General features: G+C 40.1%; 1 protein-coding gene across 1 annotated transcript in view; it reads right to left on the bottom strand.

Moving 5' to 3' along the window:
• The window catches only part of NIPAL3 (NIPA like domain containing 3), a 750,101-nt gene that overhangs the window by 346,489 nt on the left and 387,240 nt on the right, over nucleotides 1-16,372 (bottom strand). The window contains exon 5 of the mRNA XM_044083192.1: nucleotides 8,712-8,857. Coding sequence (XP_043939127.1) covers nucleotides 8,712-8,857 — 146 coding nt within the window. The remainder of the gene's footprint in view (nucleotides 1-8,711; nucleotides 8,858-16,372) is intronic.

Raw genomic sequence — 16,372 nt, 5'->3', positions numbered from 1 at the left:
AACATCAGCCGCACAGAATTTAAATTTAAACCTGCCCGGGTTTAACGCTACCAACGCTTCTACAGGCATGAATTTGTCTTGCGGATCATCAGCGTCTTTACCTCCTGGTCAACCCCAGCGGGCGACTTGTAGTTCTAATTCATCCACTCTTATGGAACCTGGCAGTTCGAACAGGTCAGGGGGCCCTATGGGCTCTGGAGAAAATCACAACAGTGAAAGGCATTTGCCTGATAGAGTTTCAACACTTGAACGGCACTCCTTGGATAGGAATTCAGCGCCAGACCACAACAGCCTTCTGAATGGAGTCGATGGGCGCTCGGACACTAATCCTGGGCTTATTGGTGTGCCCTCCTTCACAGCATGGGTAGGGAACCTGGAAGTTTTTGAATTTGGTTCCCCGACCGCTTTGGGTCCACCGGCTTCGGGAAGAAACTCAACAGGTAATGCCATTGACAGTATCATTAACTATCTTAAAATTTTGGATGACAAAATGTTAAAAATAAGGAAACTTCAATTGGAAGTTTCCTACTTTAGACAATGCATTAAAGAGAAAATTATCCCTAAGGGCCTAAGGAGCACGTTTGCCCCTACAGGACTGTTTCAGGACACTATTTTTATTAATGATTTATCTAGCCTTTTTGACAAACAAGGGCTAGAGTTACTTGAGTTAATGGTGCAACATTATTCAAGACAAATTGACACTTTACTGGTTGAGACCAGTGACCTTGACGACAAAATTAAAAGTGATTCTAACTTTGACAGGTACAAATACGATTACAATCGTACCTTTCAAAGTATTGATGCTTTGTTGGCAAAATTTAAATCCAACAAAAATAAGAAATTGATTAGAGATAGGCAAGCCTACTCTAGTCAACTTGCATACCCCAACTTGCAGAAATCTATGAATAGGAATAACTTACAACCTGGACAACGCACCAACAATATCGGTGAGAACAATAGAGAGGATGTACCTCTTGTCAGGGATGAGTTACACGATGATTCCCCTGATGTGACTACCTATGATCCTGATTTCACGGATGATAATCCGGTGGCTCAGGAACCAAGAAGAAGCAACAGGATTCGAGAGAATCACAATAACCAAGGGAATCGTCCTAATTATAGAGGGCAACAGAAGCCTTTTTTAGGACGGAAGTATTACCAGAGGCAGAACAACAAGAACAAAGTCAAATAGACTTTGACGATGGACGTATAGTAACATCCACGGCTGCACCTAAAGTCCTCTTCAACACAAAAGGGGACTTTAAAGTCTATAATTTTTCTACCATGTATATTGACAGAGACTTGATTGACTTGTTAGCCTTTGGTTTATCCTTTGTTCCTGACCAAAGTGTTCACCTTCCTAAAGTTCTTACTGATTTGAAATGTTTTGTTCGGGGGTTGAACCTTAAAGTGTTATTTCAAGGGGATTTGACTAATGATAAACCTACCTTTAAAATGAGAAGTGTTTTTAACCCCCCGTTGCACCCTTCCCTCCACATGTTTGAATGTGCCTGTGAACTAGACTTAAGGCAACTCTTCGAAAATCTTAAATGGTTTGATAATGGGAGTAACATTTCACGCGAACAAAGAAATGGACTGAAAAATCTACGGGACATGCCTATTAGAGTTATTAAACCGGACAAGGGTGGGGGGCTTGTTATCTTCAATAAAGAAGATTACAATTCTAGGATGTTAAGAGTCCTGGATTCGCCCGCATATGAGTCATCTTCTTTAAACGAGATGTCTGGACAACACAATAGAATTAAAGGGTATTTTAGAGATCTGTTTATCGATGGTTTGATCGATATCGACACCTTTAACTTTATCAACATCTCTTTTCCAAGGATCCCAATCATGTTTGGGATCCCGAAAATTCATAAAAACTTAGTTGATCCACCAATGCGGGCTTTGATTGATGGTAGGAACTCAATTACCCACCCTTGTGCCAGGGTAGTCGACCACATTATTTCTAAGTACCTTAAGCTCATCCCTCAGATATGTAAAGACTCATGGTCTTTCCTCCAATCCATGGATAAGATCCCTTTCGACATGTCTCTTAATTTTCTAACAATAGATGTAGTTGACTTATACACATCTATTCCACATCAGGAGGCTATTGAATGGGTTGAATTAATGCTTTTAAAATTAGAAGCTTCTAGGGATGAGATCTCAGTTGTTACACAACTGTTGGACATTGTCCTGTCTTCCAACTTTTTTATCTTTGATAAGCGTTACTACTTACAAAAAAGAGGGATCGCAATGGGTTCACCTTGCGGTGGCAGTGTAGCAAATTTAGTAGTTGCACACTGGGAGAACACTTGCCTTTTGAACAACACCACCTTTCAAAGTTCTATCAGATTTTACACTCGGTTTTTGGATGATGTATTCATCCTTTTTGATGGTGACGAACAGCAGGCTACCAATTTGGTCAAATATATGAATAGCTCTTCCACATTCTTAAAATTTACTCACCATTTTTCTACTAGAGAAATTGATTATCTTGACATCAAATTGGTCAAAGATGTGGTCTATCAGGGTTATTTGTCTAGTATCTTCAGGAAAACAACTTACTGTAATGGCTTCCTCCATTTTGACAGCAACCATCCATGGAAACAGAGGAAGTCAATTGTGAAAGGCCAATTGGTCCGTGCTGTACGTATGTGTAACACCATTGAAGCTTTTGATACCGAGTGTTTAAACCTTAAGACCATGTTTTCTAATAGGGGGTATCCCATTGAGTTCATTGATTGTTTAATCGATGAAGTCTCCCTTAAGAGAGAGAACGGGTTTTATAAACCCCTTCTATCACAACGGAATGTTGATCCCCCTATTACACACAGGTTGGAATCAGGATGTTATACATTACTGTTTAACAATCCTGAGGTTGATGTTGTGTGTGATGAAACAAGCACCTCACAAGAAACCACTAGTGTCGATTTTAAGTCTAGTTTAGTCATTACTTACAATCGACACATCAATGCCATTTGTTCAATCATTAAGAAAAACTGGTTCTTCATTTTGAATAACTCACAGTTAATTGAAACCCTGGGTTTACAACCTTCCTTTGTTTTTAAGAGGGGTAACAACTTGAAAGAATTACTTCAATCAAGGGAAGATCCAATAGCTTCTTTCTCTAGACAAAATGGCACTTTTACTTGTGGCATGTGCAATTTGTGCAGACTTCTAAAAGTAGGCAACTCTTTCTTTGTTAATGGTATCAAATATAACATTAACCATAAAATCACTTGCAACACTAAATCTGTGGTGTACCTTGCGTTTTGTAATTGTTGCCCTGCATTTTATGTCGGTAAGACGGACCGTAGACTAAGGGACCGTCTTTACCAACATAATTATGCAATTAGGAACAAAAAGGGCGACAATGCACTTTCCAAACATATTATCAAACATATGGGACATAGTTTCTCTTACATTGGTATTGATTGTGTAAATGTAGGTATAAGAGGTGGTCCACAACCTCTTCTACTTGAGATTAGAGAATTAGAATGGCAGTTACGCCTTAATGCTTTTTCTTACCCGGGACTAAATGAAGCATGCAATATCTTGGCTGTGCTGAAATATAAAAGTTACTTAAGGTAACACATCTTTCTCTATCTCTACACACCCTTTATCGCCATTTTCGTCAGTACCCCTTAGTGTAAAACTAAGAATGGGTATTGGGTTGCATATAGTATCGAGTTTTCAAACATCTTTACTTGTGCACGACTATCTAATTTGCATTGTCTTTTAGTGTGTTTTTACAACTATTCAAAAACACATAATATTATAGCGAAGCTGATTTTCTGTATACCTAATAAGAGTGGATTTGTGTTCACAACATGTTTTCTTAATAGCCTATATATTTTTTCTTCTAAGAGGCTTATTTTAAAAAACCTTAAAGCATTTAAAAACCTTACTACAAAGTCACAGTTTTAACATGTTTTTTAACTGAAATATGTTCTTTAATTGATTTGCGTACAAATATATATATATACAAACAGTGTTATTGTTTAATTGTATTATATTGTGTGATTGTGTACCTTCGGTACATTTGCTAGTGATTGTAAATATTGGTTTTTACAAACACACAAAAAGTATATTTTTAAAAAAACAGATGTACGCTTGAAAGGAAATGACATCATTTCCTTTCCACATGTTTAAATTGATTATGCTCTGTGTTTTCATTGTCTGATGAAGCTTCTTTTGCTTGGGAAGCGAAAACGTTTTTATATTAAATTGCGTTTACAAAGTATCTACGAGGAAGTATCTTTTTATTGCTTTCAGCAATTCAGTTGAATTTACTTTTGATACATCCTTGTGTTGACCGGTTGGGTCCTGGTGCCGTACGCTATTTGTTTTGGACTAGTTTGTTTATTTTCCTTACACTAATACTTTGTTGAAGCAACTTTTGACAATTACAGCTTTCAGTCTTCTTGGGCAGGAGTCCATCAGCATAGCACATCTTTACTTGGCAATATTTGCCCACTCTTCCTTGCAAAAACAATCCAAATCTGTCACATTGCGAGGGCATCTCTTGTGCACAGCTCTCTTCAGGTCAACCCACAGACTTTCTATTGGATTTAGGTCTGGGCTCGGCTGGGCCATTCCAAAACTTTAATTTTCATCTGGTGAAACCTTTTTTTTGTTGATTTGGATGTATGGTTGGGGTCATGGTCATGTTGAAAGGTGAAATTCTTCTTCATCTTCAACTTTCTAGCACACACCTGGAAGGTTTTGGGCCAAAAGTGACTGGTATTTGGAACTGTTCATAATTCCCTCAACCTTGACTAAATCCTCAGTTCCAGCTGAAGAAATGCAACCCCAGAGCAGGATACTGCCACCACCATGCTTCACCGTGGAGATGGTGTTCTTTTGGTGATGCAAAGTATTGTTTTTGTGCCAAACGTACTTTTTGGAATTCTGGCCAAAAAGTTCAATCTTGGTCTCGTCAGGCCATAACACATTTTTCCACATGCTTCTGGGAGGCTTTATGTATTGTTTTGCAAATTTTAGCCGGTCCTGGATGTTTTTCTGTGTAAAAAAAAAGGCTTCCATCTTGCAACCCTACACCATAGCCAGGACATATGGAGAATATGGGAGATTGTTGTTCAGAGGTTGATAGGCTGGGTACTAGGCTATCGGCCCTAGGGCCTATACAAGCCTAGCCATAACAATTCCCTGGCTATTTCTTCCCACAGTATTTACTTCTCTGGACCCTGTCTAGCAGGGCGACTGACGTAATCCCCGGGGTGAACTTCCTATCTCCCATCCAATCATCAAGGTTCCTTTTGAAGAGGGCCAAAGAGGTGCTCTGCTTGACATGTATGGGCAGTCTATTCCAGAGTCTGGGGAGTCTCTGGGTCAGGAGCCTATCCCTCCAGCATGTTTTGTTCATTGTGATGACAACGTTTAGAACCCTGGAGCATGTGGCTCTGAGGGATTGGGATTTCTTTAAGTGTAGCATGTCTAACGGCGCTGGGTTTGACATGGCCTTGTACGTATCGCCTTTGAGTAGACGATATGCGACAGAGTATAGGTGGAGTTTTTTTAGATGGTCAGCATAGGGCATCTGCTTTAGGCCTGCGATTCTTTTAGTGAGGTATTTCTGTGGCCCTTCCAGTTGTTGCAGATGTCTTGAGAGGTACATACCAAACAGGGCTCCATATTCTATAATGGGTCTAATGAGGGATGAGTACAGTGGGACAATGACCTCCTTTTTTCTGGATGAAAAGCCCTTAGTGATGAGGTGTGCCACATAGGATTTCTTGACTGTTGTGGCGATGTGGTTATCGAAGGTGAGACCACTGTCCACCTGTGTCCCTAAGTTTATTATCACACGTTCGGTGTTTAGTGTACTGCCAGTTATGTGGTAATTCATGGGTACATGCTTTTTCCCAAAGGGGATAACTATACATTTCTTGGCATTGAGCTTGAGCCCATTGGCTCTGGCACCAAGCATCTATTTCTGTAAGGCCCTTTTGTAGAATATCCACATCATTTGGGGATTCAATAATGGTGCCCAGTTTGCAGTCATCTGCGAACTTTCTTAGCCAGAGTCCTTTAGTGTTGGCCTGTACTTCAGAGAAGTAGATGCCAAACAAGAGCGGTCCCAGGACTGAACCCTGAGGTACTCCACTTGTCTGGAGCTGGATTTGGAGTCTGAGTCGGCTACGTTTACAGTCTGGGTTCCGTCAGTAAGCCAGCTGGCAACCCATTGAGTGATGTAGGGATTAATGCCCAGCTTGTAGTACGCAACCAGTACTTGCCAGAAATTCCTGCAGCTCCTTCAGTGTTGCTGTAGGTCTCTTGGCAGCCTCCCTGACCAGTTTTTGTCTTGTCTTTTCATCAGTTTTGGTGGGATGTCCAGTTCTTTGCAATGTCACTGTTGTCCCATATTTTCTCCACTTTTTGATGACTGTCTTTACTGTGTTCCATGTTATATCCAATGCTGTGGAAATTTTTTTGTAGCCTTCTCCTGACTGAGACCTTTCAACAATGAGATCCCTTTGATGCTTTGTAAGCTCTCTGCGAACCATGGCTTTTGCTGTAGCAGGCAAGTGAGTAAATGTGAGAAAAATCCTACTAGGACAGCTAAACTTTATATGAGGTTAATCAGAGTCTCTAATTGATGGCAGGTGTGTACCCAAGAAGACTGAATACTGTTTAATTAAATCAAAAGGTGCTTCAACAAAGTATTAGTTTAAAGGTGTGCACACATACGCAACCAGCTTATTGTATGTTTTTTATTGTCTCCCCCCCCCCCCAACAGATTTGTTTGTTTTTCAATTGAATTGTACAGGTTATAGGTCACATTAAAGGTGGGAAAGGTTTTGAAATGATTTACTGTGATGTCATTTTATTATATCCCAAAAACCTGGCATTTTAACAGGGGTGTGTACACTTTTTATATCCACTGTACCAGTACACTGGAGCAAACTGCAAAGTACACATTAGATGCTCTAATATACTTGACTTGGTCCTTGCCAACCATGCCCCTGTCTGGACCCTATCCAGCATCGCCGCATCCACACTTAAATAAAAGATTAAATATGACCACAGTGCCTAGTGGCACTACTAAATGAGATGATTTTAATGTATTCCAGGGCAAACCTACTTCAGCTTATAGAAAACCTCGGCAGACTTCCTAACAATGTCCTGCAAAAGGACCCAGCTTTTGACACTATGCCTAATTTTACCATATTACCACCATGCAGAAAACTAATGTAAACTCCTATACTGTCTGCTGGACTGCAAACTGGCTAGCCAACAGATCCTAGGTTATTAAGTTTGCTAGTTCCCTTTATGAATCTAAAACTGTAACTAGTTAAGTACCATAGGGATCACTGCTGGGCCCCTTCCTGCTTGGCATTTATTTTGCATATATTCAAGCCAATGTTTTGGAAGTGTGGTTGACCATGTTTGCAGATAAGTGTAAGCTGGGCACTGATGTCTGCTCATCCACTGATATTAAACTGCTGACTCCCTTTTGAAATGCTGGCACAAAAAATACAGAGTGCCAACAAGCCCCCCCCCCAAAAAAAAAGACCAAAAACCCAGGAGAAGATGGAATCTCTAAAACATCATTCTGTAGTAGGCAAGCCCCCCAAACTTATATATACCAGTTCAGAGATTTCCATACCTTGGAGAAAAGTGAATATTCCAAAAAATGACCATCTTGGACTTGGTATTTGTAAATCTGTTTTTTGGCCATTTAGTCTCCAAGTTTGCGACTCGCTGTAGTGGGTCCCAACATTTCGAATGGTTACCTAAAATTCTTTAATCAGGGCTAACCAAGAAATTAAAAAGCCTTAAATCTTTCAACTGCGATGAAAGATTAGCACAACTCTGCTTATACTCATTGTATCTCACTTGTCCAGCCAAGAAAGACTCAATCATATCGGACGACCTATTTCTTCGCAAAACCAGTGCACTCACACTATGGACCTAAATCTATATCGGCAAATACATCAGATTCACCTGAGGAATGGTTTCCTAAAGCAACATATTCAAAGCCTACAGAATGTTATTACAATAGATCAAGCAAAGTACTATTTCTACCTTTAAGGCTAGTCTTGATGACTGCACGGGCAGATAATTTATTTGCAAAAGTCATTACGTGTGGTCCTGCTCAGTTTGGGAGCTGAACATTACTAAGTGTTCATAAAGGCTGGCAAGAACTTTAAAGTGAGTGTGTTTAAAGGTCTATACAGTTAGGTCTCAAGGTCCCTTGTGATCACTTGACTAGTATTGTTGCTATGGTAGTTGAACCTGAAGATGACACGAATATCACACATTTACCTGCAAGTTCAAATCAGGAGACTACTGGCCTATAACGCTGTTAACTACTGATGGCATGTATACTTCCATGCAAAGATCTTGTGAAAATCTAGGAAGACCACATCAACTGCCCCTCCCTGGTCCAGCTTCTTCATAGCCCAGTAAAAATATTTTTACTGCTCTGGACGGTTTACAGTTACATGTATATAAATGCAATCAATATAGGGATGAAAACAACCTCCAACGACACTGGGGACCAGAGAAGATGAAACAAAGCATCTAGCAGTCAGACGTCTTGTTGCAAAGCTTAAGACTTGCAGATTTCACACAATTGTTCATATATACGCAGTACGCTATTTATTTCTATTTAGAACAAAAATCAGGTGAAGTAAAAGCCACATACAAAAATAAAAGAAAGTGTAAAGGTAAGATCTTACCAAGTATAAAAGAACAGGCCAGCCAACCAAATGTTTTACAATATTTTTAGCTGTGAGTTTCTCATGACTGTTGGGTCCAAACGTCACCAGAAGATAGGTCCCAGCAATTGTAAGGCCACAACCTATGAAAGCTAAAATATAGTGCCCTTTGGGATTAAAAAAAAAAAAAAAAAAAAGGTCAACAGATCAGTTAGAAGCTCCTCAAGTCCAAAATGTGCAAAGTCAGAACTACTTGCTGTAACACTCAAACAAATAATGCTTACTAATCATGTCGACATTCCAGTTCTACCATAGAAGATTTGCTTATTTGGATTCATATCAAGTCACTGAAGGTAATTTCAGTGAATGGAATACAAAAAAAAAAGAAAACACTCACCAAAACTACCTTCAGAGAACAACTCAACAATTTTGTTCTTACAGAGGGGCAAACCCCCGCTACACCCACCATATGCGGAGACACCCCTACACCCCCTGGACTTCTATACACCAACTCAGAGATCGCACAACAGTAGAGACAAAAGCAAACTCCACGGTCAGTGAAAGTAGTTTTATTGAACAGCACTCAATCCTTTTGTACTCACTAAAATCACCTTTGCTGACATGATGTGTTCCCGTTTTCTTCAAGTACACCCTGAACACATACATGAGCAAAGACATGCACAGACATGCTTACACAAGACAGTTCACACAGTTGTGCAAGCAAGCACAAATTGCTTTCAAAAAGTTTACTCTGGGCATGTTTTAGCAACATAACGTTTTTTAAATCTTACCATCTCCACTTCAGCTTCACCTGTCTGTCAGGAAGTTACGACATCTTCATGAAGTCAGTCCCCTTTTTTTCATGGAAAACCTAAAAGATTTCATCTCCTCCCCTGAAACTGGTTCCTGTGTTACATTACTTTTGCTGCTTTTCAACAGTAAGGACCAAGCCAGCTCAGTCATTGTGCCCTTGCCAGAGTGCGCTCAATATTCTTAACAGTAAACTATTCAACATGAACAGCGTGAAAGTATACAAGTGGGCTCAACTGTAAACAAGCAGGGCTGTTCTGAACAGAAGACGCATATGCAAAAAGAAATGTTTAAAACAACTGGTCCAAGGATGCAAATATACTGGAAAATATATTCAAAAATTGTGTGGAAAACTGAAAGAGGATAACAGTCACAGATGACTCAGTGAATGGGAGGCACCCGGCACAAATAAATTGTTATCACTAAGATAGTATTGCACCGTACTTATTCGTGTTCCGTTGTTTTCCAGAAAGTCTGACTGGGAACAAAGCCCCTTGTCAGCAGAAACCTTGTGAGAAAAGTTCCAGGATTACATTAAAAATATATACCTACTTTATACAAAGGATATGAAATGCACAACATGAAATTTTATAACAAAAGTAAAAAAAAAAAAAAAAAAAAAACATCTTGACAACAGGATAAGCTATGTACCTTCATAGCAGGGCAGAAAAATGATAAAGATCTGGAATTATTATTTATTTATTTACATTTGTTTATTTATTTACATTTGTTGACCGGGAATGTCCGACTGGACGCAGGTCCATTTTCAGCGGAGGCCTGGGGAGAAAAACTCCACAAATTAAAATATTACAGACAGTTACAGATGAAGAATCCTAGCAATTAAAATATTACAAACATAGTTACAGATGAAGAACATAGTACATTCAGTAGATAACTAGCATCTGTTCTATCCACGAAGTCAAAGCAGATATTAACAATTGTTACAATAAGAAGTTACTGCCATATAAGTAGTAGATAGGAATAGAAGTATCAGAGCTTGCTGTAATCAAAGGTAGTTTGTGGGGTGGAAGAGAGGTAGAGGGTAGATGGAGTGGGAGAAGTTAGAGGGGAGAGTTACAAGGGCATAGCCAGCATGTTTTTAGGTGTGCTTTAAGTAAAGCTTTGAAGTGGGTGCATGATGGTAGAGAGGTTATTGTGGGGGGGGGGGTTCCATAATTTGGCTATAGCGCTGGAGAATAGTGCTTCTCCAGCAGTGTTATTGGTGCTGGTAACCTGTAATTGATTTTTGTTTCTGGATCGTAGTGGTCTGGTGGTGAGATAGGGATGGAGTAGATACCGGAGGGATGGGACCTTTAGAGGGTGGTTAACCAGTTTGTGGGAGAGTTGATACCATTGAAGGAGGTGAGGGAGTTCTAGCCAGTATTTTAAGAGGAGGAGAAGTACCAGCATCCTGGAAGAAGTTGGTGGTAACAGTAATACCTAAAGAGGGTAAAGCTCCATCGGATCCAGCTTCATACAGGCCCATTTCAATACTAAACCATGATTATAAAGTGTTTACGTGTCTAATGGCTAAAAGAATAGCGATAGTGATACCAAAATTGATAGATAAGGATCAGTGTGATTTTGTGGAGGGGAGGCAAACATCTGATAATATTAACAGAACATTAATGATCCAGAGGGAAGCAGAATGTAAGAAAATGTCACTTTTACTGGTGGGTCTTGATGAAGAGAATGCATTTGACATGGTAGACTGGGACTTCATGAGCAGGGCAATGGAAGCATTTGCTTTCCCTGATACAATTATAAGGTTGATTAGAAGACTATATGAGGAATCTAAGGTGTTAATTTAGTTAGTGGGATCCTCTCTGATAATTTCTGTTTGAGTAGAGGAACCAGGCAGGGCTGTTCATTTTCCCCTTTGTTGTTTACATTATATTGAGAACCACTGGCAAAGAAAATAAGGGATTCAGAAATTTCAGCATATAATTGGTATGATAGTCAGGAAACGTATAATTGGTATGGTAGTCAGGAAAAGTTGGCTCTACTTGCAGATTATATTATTTTATACATGACAAAACCAGAAAGGGACATTACAGTGTTGTGGAACATTTTAAGACAGTTTCAAATCTTTTCGGGATGCAAAATTAATGAAGCTAAAACAAAGGCAATAGAGGTAAATTATGTACCCACACAGGAATTGGTCCAACAATATCCATACACATGGGGACATGATAAAATGAAGTATTTATGAGTATGGATTAGAAATTACCATTGTGGCAGCTAAGGCTATGAGGGAAGAGACTAAACAGAAAATAATACAAAAATTGATAAACTGGAAGCTTTGTTATATGGATATGGATACCAAGATACAAGCTATTAAAATGTTTTTAATCCCTTTAGCGTTATACACAGGTCAGGCATATTTTTATCAACTAGAGGAGAAACTGTGGATAGCAATTAAAAAAGAGTTGAAGGATTTTATCTGGGAAGGGAAGACAGCAAGGGTCAAGTGGGATAAACTGATAGAACAAGGCAGACTAGGATTACCCAATTTGAGGGGGTATTTTACAACAACACAGTTAAGGCTCTGGTACATATTCAAGTGGAAAGGTTGATGCTGATAGAGGGAGGAAGCTCAAGAAATAAGAAGAGACTGAGATTTTGGATGCAAACTCTTAAGGAGAACAACAACATTCATACAGAGTATTATAGTCATAAAATAGATGAGAGTATTCTAAGAACCAAACCAGCATGAGAACAGAGAAAAGAGATTTTGAAGATAGGGATGACTGTGGTCAGGGATACAGATGATAGGCAAGAGGGGGATGGAATTTATTGGAGAAAACTGGCAAAGGAACCAAGGTACTGGGAGCAAATAACTAGAAAGGGAAAGATAATAAAATGGGAAGAGGCCAATAATTTATTTGGACTGCAGGATAGAGATTGCCTTCCCTAATAAGGATTGATATCAGAGTATAGGTAAAGAGAAAGAAATAGGGGGCTCCTAAATGAAAAAAAAAACAGCAGTGGTAGAGGTTTTAATAGACTCTAGAGCAGAAGCTGCCATTAAAAAAGGAATAATTAGTAAAGCATATAAAATACTGAATCATAATTATAAGAATCAGAGGAGCTTAGAAAGGACTGGGAAGAGAGACTGGATAAGCAATTCAAAAAGGAGACAATGGGAGGATATTATGTATGTTTCCCAAATATGCAACAAAGTCTAAAAGATTTAGAATTTTGCCTGGAAATGTTTACATAGGTATTTTTACACCCCAAGTAGACTCCAAAGAATATTTCCTCAGATGGATAGCTAGTGTTGTAGGTGTGATGGGCAAGAAAAAGGTGTCTGGGAACATATTTTTTGGGAGTGTAATGAGCTGGCAGATTTTAGGGATTCCTTGCATCACTGCAATCATCTGTCGGTGATGCTGAGTGAGCAGATTGGATTAACTGAGGAGATAATTTATTGAGTTAAGATACAGAATCGGAATTGCTTAGACATAGTGAAGTCCTGCTGAGTTTAATTATGGTGGCTGCCAAAAAAACAATTACTATAAAATGGAAATCAAAGTCTAGACCAACTTTACTAGAAGCAGTGAATATAGTAACAGAGGTAAAACAACTGGAATTGTGATCTTTAGAAAACGGAAGAAACAGACTACATAGGAAAATTGGGAGTTGTGGGAACAATATATGCACAGCAAGAATGAGGTTTAAGAGGCAGGATTTGAATGAGCCATATAATGCTTAACTGACAATGACTGGTTAGATTATAAGTGATGTAGAATGTTTGCAACTACAGCTGTTTCAATGGTGTCTGTGATGTATATTGTTTGCAACTAAAGTGGTGTCATGTTGTTTGTTTTTCATTTGCATAAAAAAGAAGTTATGTACTCACCATAACGTTCCATCTGAGTAGTTGTACTTCATTTTCTGCAACCTGTAGGTATTCGGACCCATATCGGATCCGAGCCGGCAACATTTTATCAAGCATCTGCTCCAAGCTCCTCCCCTTACCCATAATCCCTCACCTCTCCTACCTTCCCCTCAGATTGTGTTTGCCACTAACCAAACTATTAGCAACTCAATAACGTTAACCTAGAACAGGTCCGGGGGAAGGAGGGAGGGACGGTTGCAGAAAATCAAGTACAATTACTCAGATGGAACGTTATGGTGAGTACATAACTTCTTTATCTAAAGTAGTTAATAAGTAGTTAACTTCATTTATCTGCAACCTGTGGGACAGAGTCCCCAGCTACCAAAATTCCTGGGAGGCCCTCGTGGAAGGCTATTCCTGAGCACCACAGAGCCAAAGGATGCTCTCCCTCTATCTAGAGATCAAATCCAACTTATGATGAGAGATAAATGTATGTGACCTTGCCCAGGTCGCTGCTGCACAGATATCATCCAGAGAAACCCTAGACCACAAAGCAGCAGATGTTGCCATAGATCTGGCGGAATGAGCTTTTAATAGGACCAGGTGGGGATAGGCCTTCATCCCTATAGACTTGCAGTATACATTGTGTAATCCACCTGGCTAAGGAGACCTTGGAAATGGCCTTGCCCAAAAAGGGTCTAGAAAAGGACACGAATAATTGGTCAGACTTACGAAATTGTTTAGTACTGTGTAGATAGAAACAAAGCTGTTTATGAACATCTAGCAAGTGCAGCTTATATTCACCCTTGTTCTGGAAATTTGGAAAGAACACAGGCAGATTAATCATCTGGTTAATATTAGATACAGAAGCGACTTTCAGTAAGAAAGAAGGATTTATGCGAAGCAAAACCCTGTCTTTATGAAAGACCAAGTAGGGGGGCACGGCAGACCATCAGAAACCCTTTTAGCCGAAGTAATGGCCACTAAAAAGGCCGTCTTCCAGGACAGAATTTTTTTTTTTTTTAAATTCTCTTTATTAAACACTTTTATAATAACATATTGAACAAGCAACATATAACACATATAAAACACTGTCCCCAGGATTCACGAAGCCTCCGTGTAAGAGTTATAACTCTTACACGGAGGCTGCAGTTAAACTGAGTGATGTCAGCATGCTCTGCATATTCATGAGAGCATGCTGAATCACACCCAAGTCGAACACGGCCGTGTAAGACAGTAGGGGGCGTGTCCGTAGGCTGATCCCTGCAAGCGGACACGCCCCCAGAAGTGTAAAAGTGTCCAAAGTACACACCCATAACAGAGTCCACGCAAATGTGAATAAACACAACACAACACATGCCCCTACAGACTATTAAACATAAAAGAAATATAAATGTACATGTCATTTTTTTTTTAAACTGTAAAGATGTTTAACCGTGAGTGCTGTTTGCGCGGGTGTGCCCGTAGCGCAGCTACAGTTAGCAGTCAGTGGGAAAGCATATAAGAACTACATATGCAAAATAAGCCAGGAAGCAATAGCGGCGGTAGAGATGCTGGCTGCAAAGCAGGCATTCATGGTTCGAGCCCCACAACACAATTTTTTTTTTTCCAAAATAAGCAGGAAACAAGTCCCTGACACATATATGTACACATAAAACCAGAATATATGTAAAATGCAATGTAATAGCCTATTTATATTGAATAAATGTGAGCCAAGAAATGAATATAAACTGCCAGATATGCCCATAGCTGAGCTACAGTTCAACAGAGTGAGATTATGTGGCCGTAGATAAGCATAGGTTTAACTGGTGCAAAATGAGTGCCTGTAGCCGAGCAGTGGTTTACTACGCTAAATATATGTGCCCCTAATTGCGCTAAGCGGCATATGCGTGCCAATAGCCAAATCAGTGTTAAACTGGCGTACCCCGTTTGCGCGGAGGTGCGCACCGCGCAAATGAGCTAACCGACGGGCAACGTTGAGCAAGCCGTATCCAAAATGCCTTTACACAAACACACCCCTCAACATGTCTAGACAGTCCTGAAAAATAAAAAGCAGTGGCCAGGTTCGAACCCAGGATACTATACACCAAAGTCAAGGTACAGAACCACTAAGCCATGACAGCAGGTCATAGAAATGCAATATCAGCTCATATATAGGAATGAATACAAACAACAGCATGACAATGCAGGTTTACTGAAGTTGATACAATTCCAAACTGGCCAATCACAGATATGTGCGGGAAAAACGGACTATATAAGCCCCATAGGCGGGAATACACAGCATAAACGATTGTAGAACAGACCTGCAGTTAGAATGTCAGGTATAGGTGAGGGTAGTCGCTTCCGAGCGCAGAGGTGGGGTGTTGAGGAGTCCAGGTACATGGCCTGGCTCCTAGTCCATAACCATGAGGCCCAACTCATGCAGGGCCAGGTCCTTTGGGGAGCATAAGGCTGAGGCGTGGGACCAGTTGTCTCATGAACTCACCAGTGCCACAGGAATTCCTAGGACAGGTGAGCAGGTCCGTCACCACCATGCGGACCTGAAGAGACGTAAGCAGGACCAACTGAACCGTTGGATCCAGGAGGCCCGGCAATCACCCAACGCCCACCACTGAGTAAGTATAAATTAATTATGTCTGTAGAAAGTTAAACTACCTGAAATCATGGAGATGTGTATTCCAATATTACTTCATTTATATTACAGCTGCAGGTGTCCGTTCTGCGAACCGCAGAGCCTATGCTGATAGGCTGGTGCGGTTGCGCCACCAGGCAGGTCAGTAATCCACAACTAGTAACTGTAAATATGTATAAATGTATGACAGTTAGCATAAGAGTGCAGTGTAGCCAGGAAGGAATTAAATCTGCAACTCACAGAGTGTGAATGTTTATGCAAGTATTGCCTGATTACAACAGTTCCCAGCCTGTAAGATGAAACTAATCATGAGACTGTCCAACACATATTTGTAAATAAAACTGCACTGCCTGTAAGAAATTAGTACACAAACAGCAGCAGCAGGTAGAGTATAGCTGC

This window comes from Protopterus annectens, chromosome 1.part1 (genome assembly GCF_019279795.1).
Source record: "Protopterus annectens isolate FY-2018-M chromosome 1.part1, PAN1.0, whole genome shotgun sequence".
Classification (NCBI taxonomy): Eukaryota; Metazoa; Chordata; order Ceratodontiformes; family Protopteridae; genus Protopterus; species Protopterus annectens.
The sequence above is the reverse complement of the archived record's forward strand: the minus strand, read 5'-3'. Positions and strand labels throughout refer to the sequence as shown.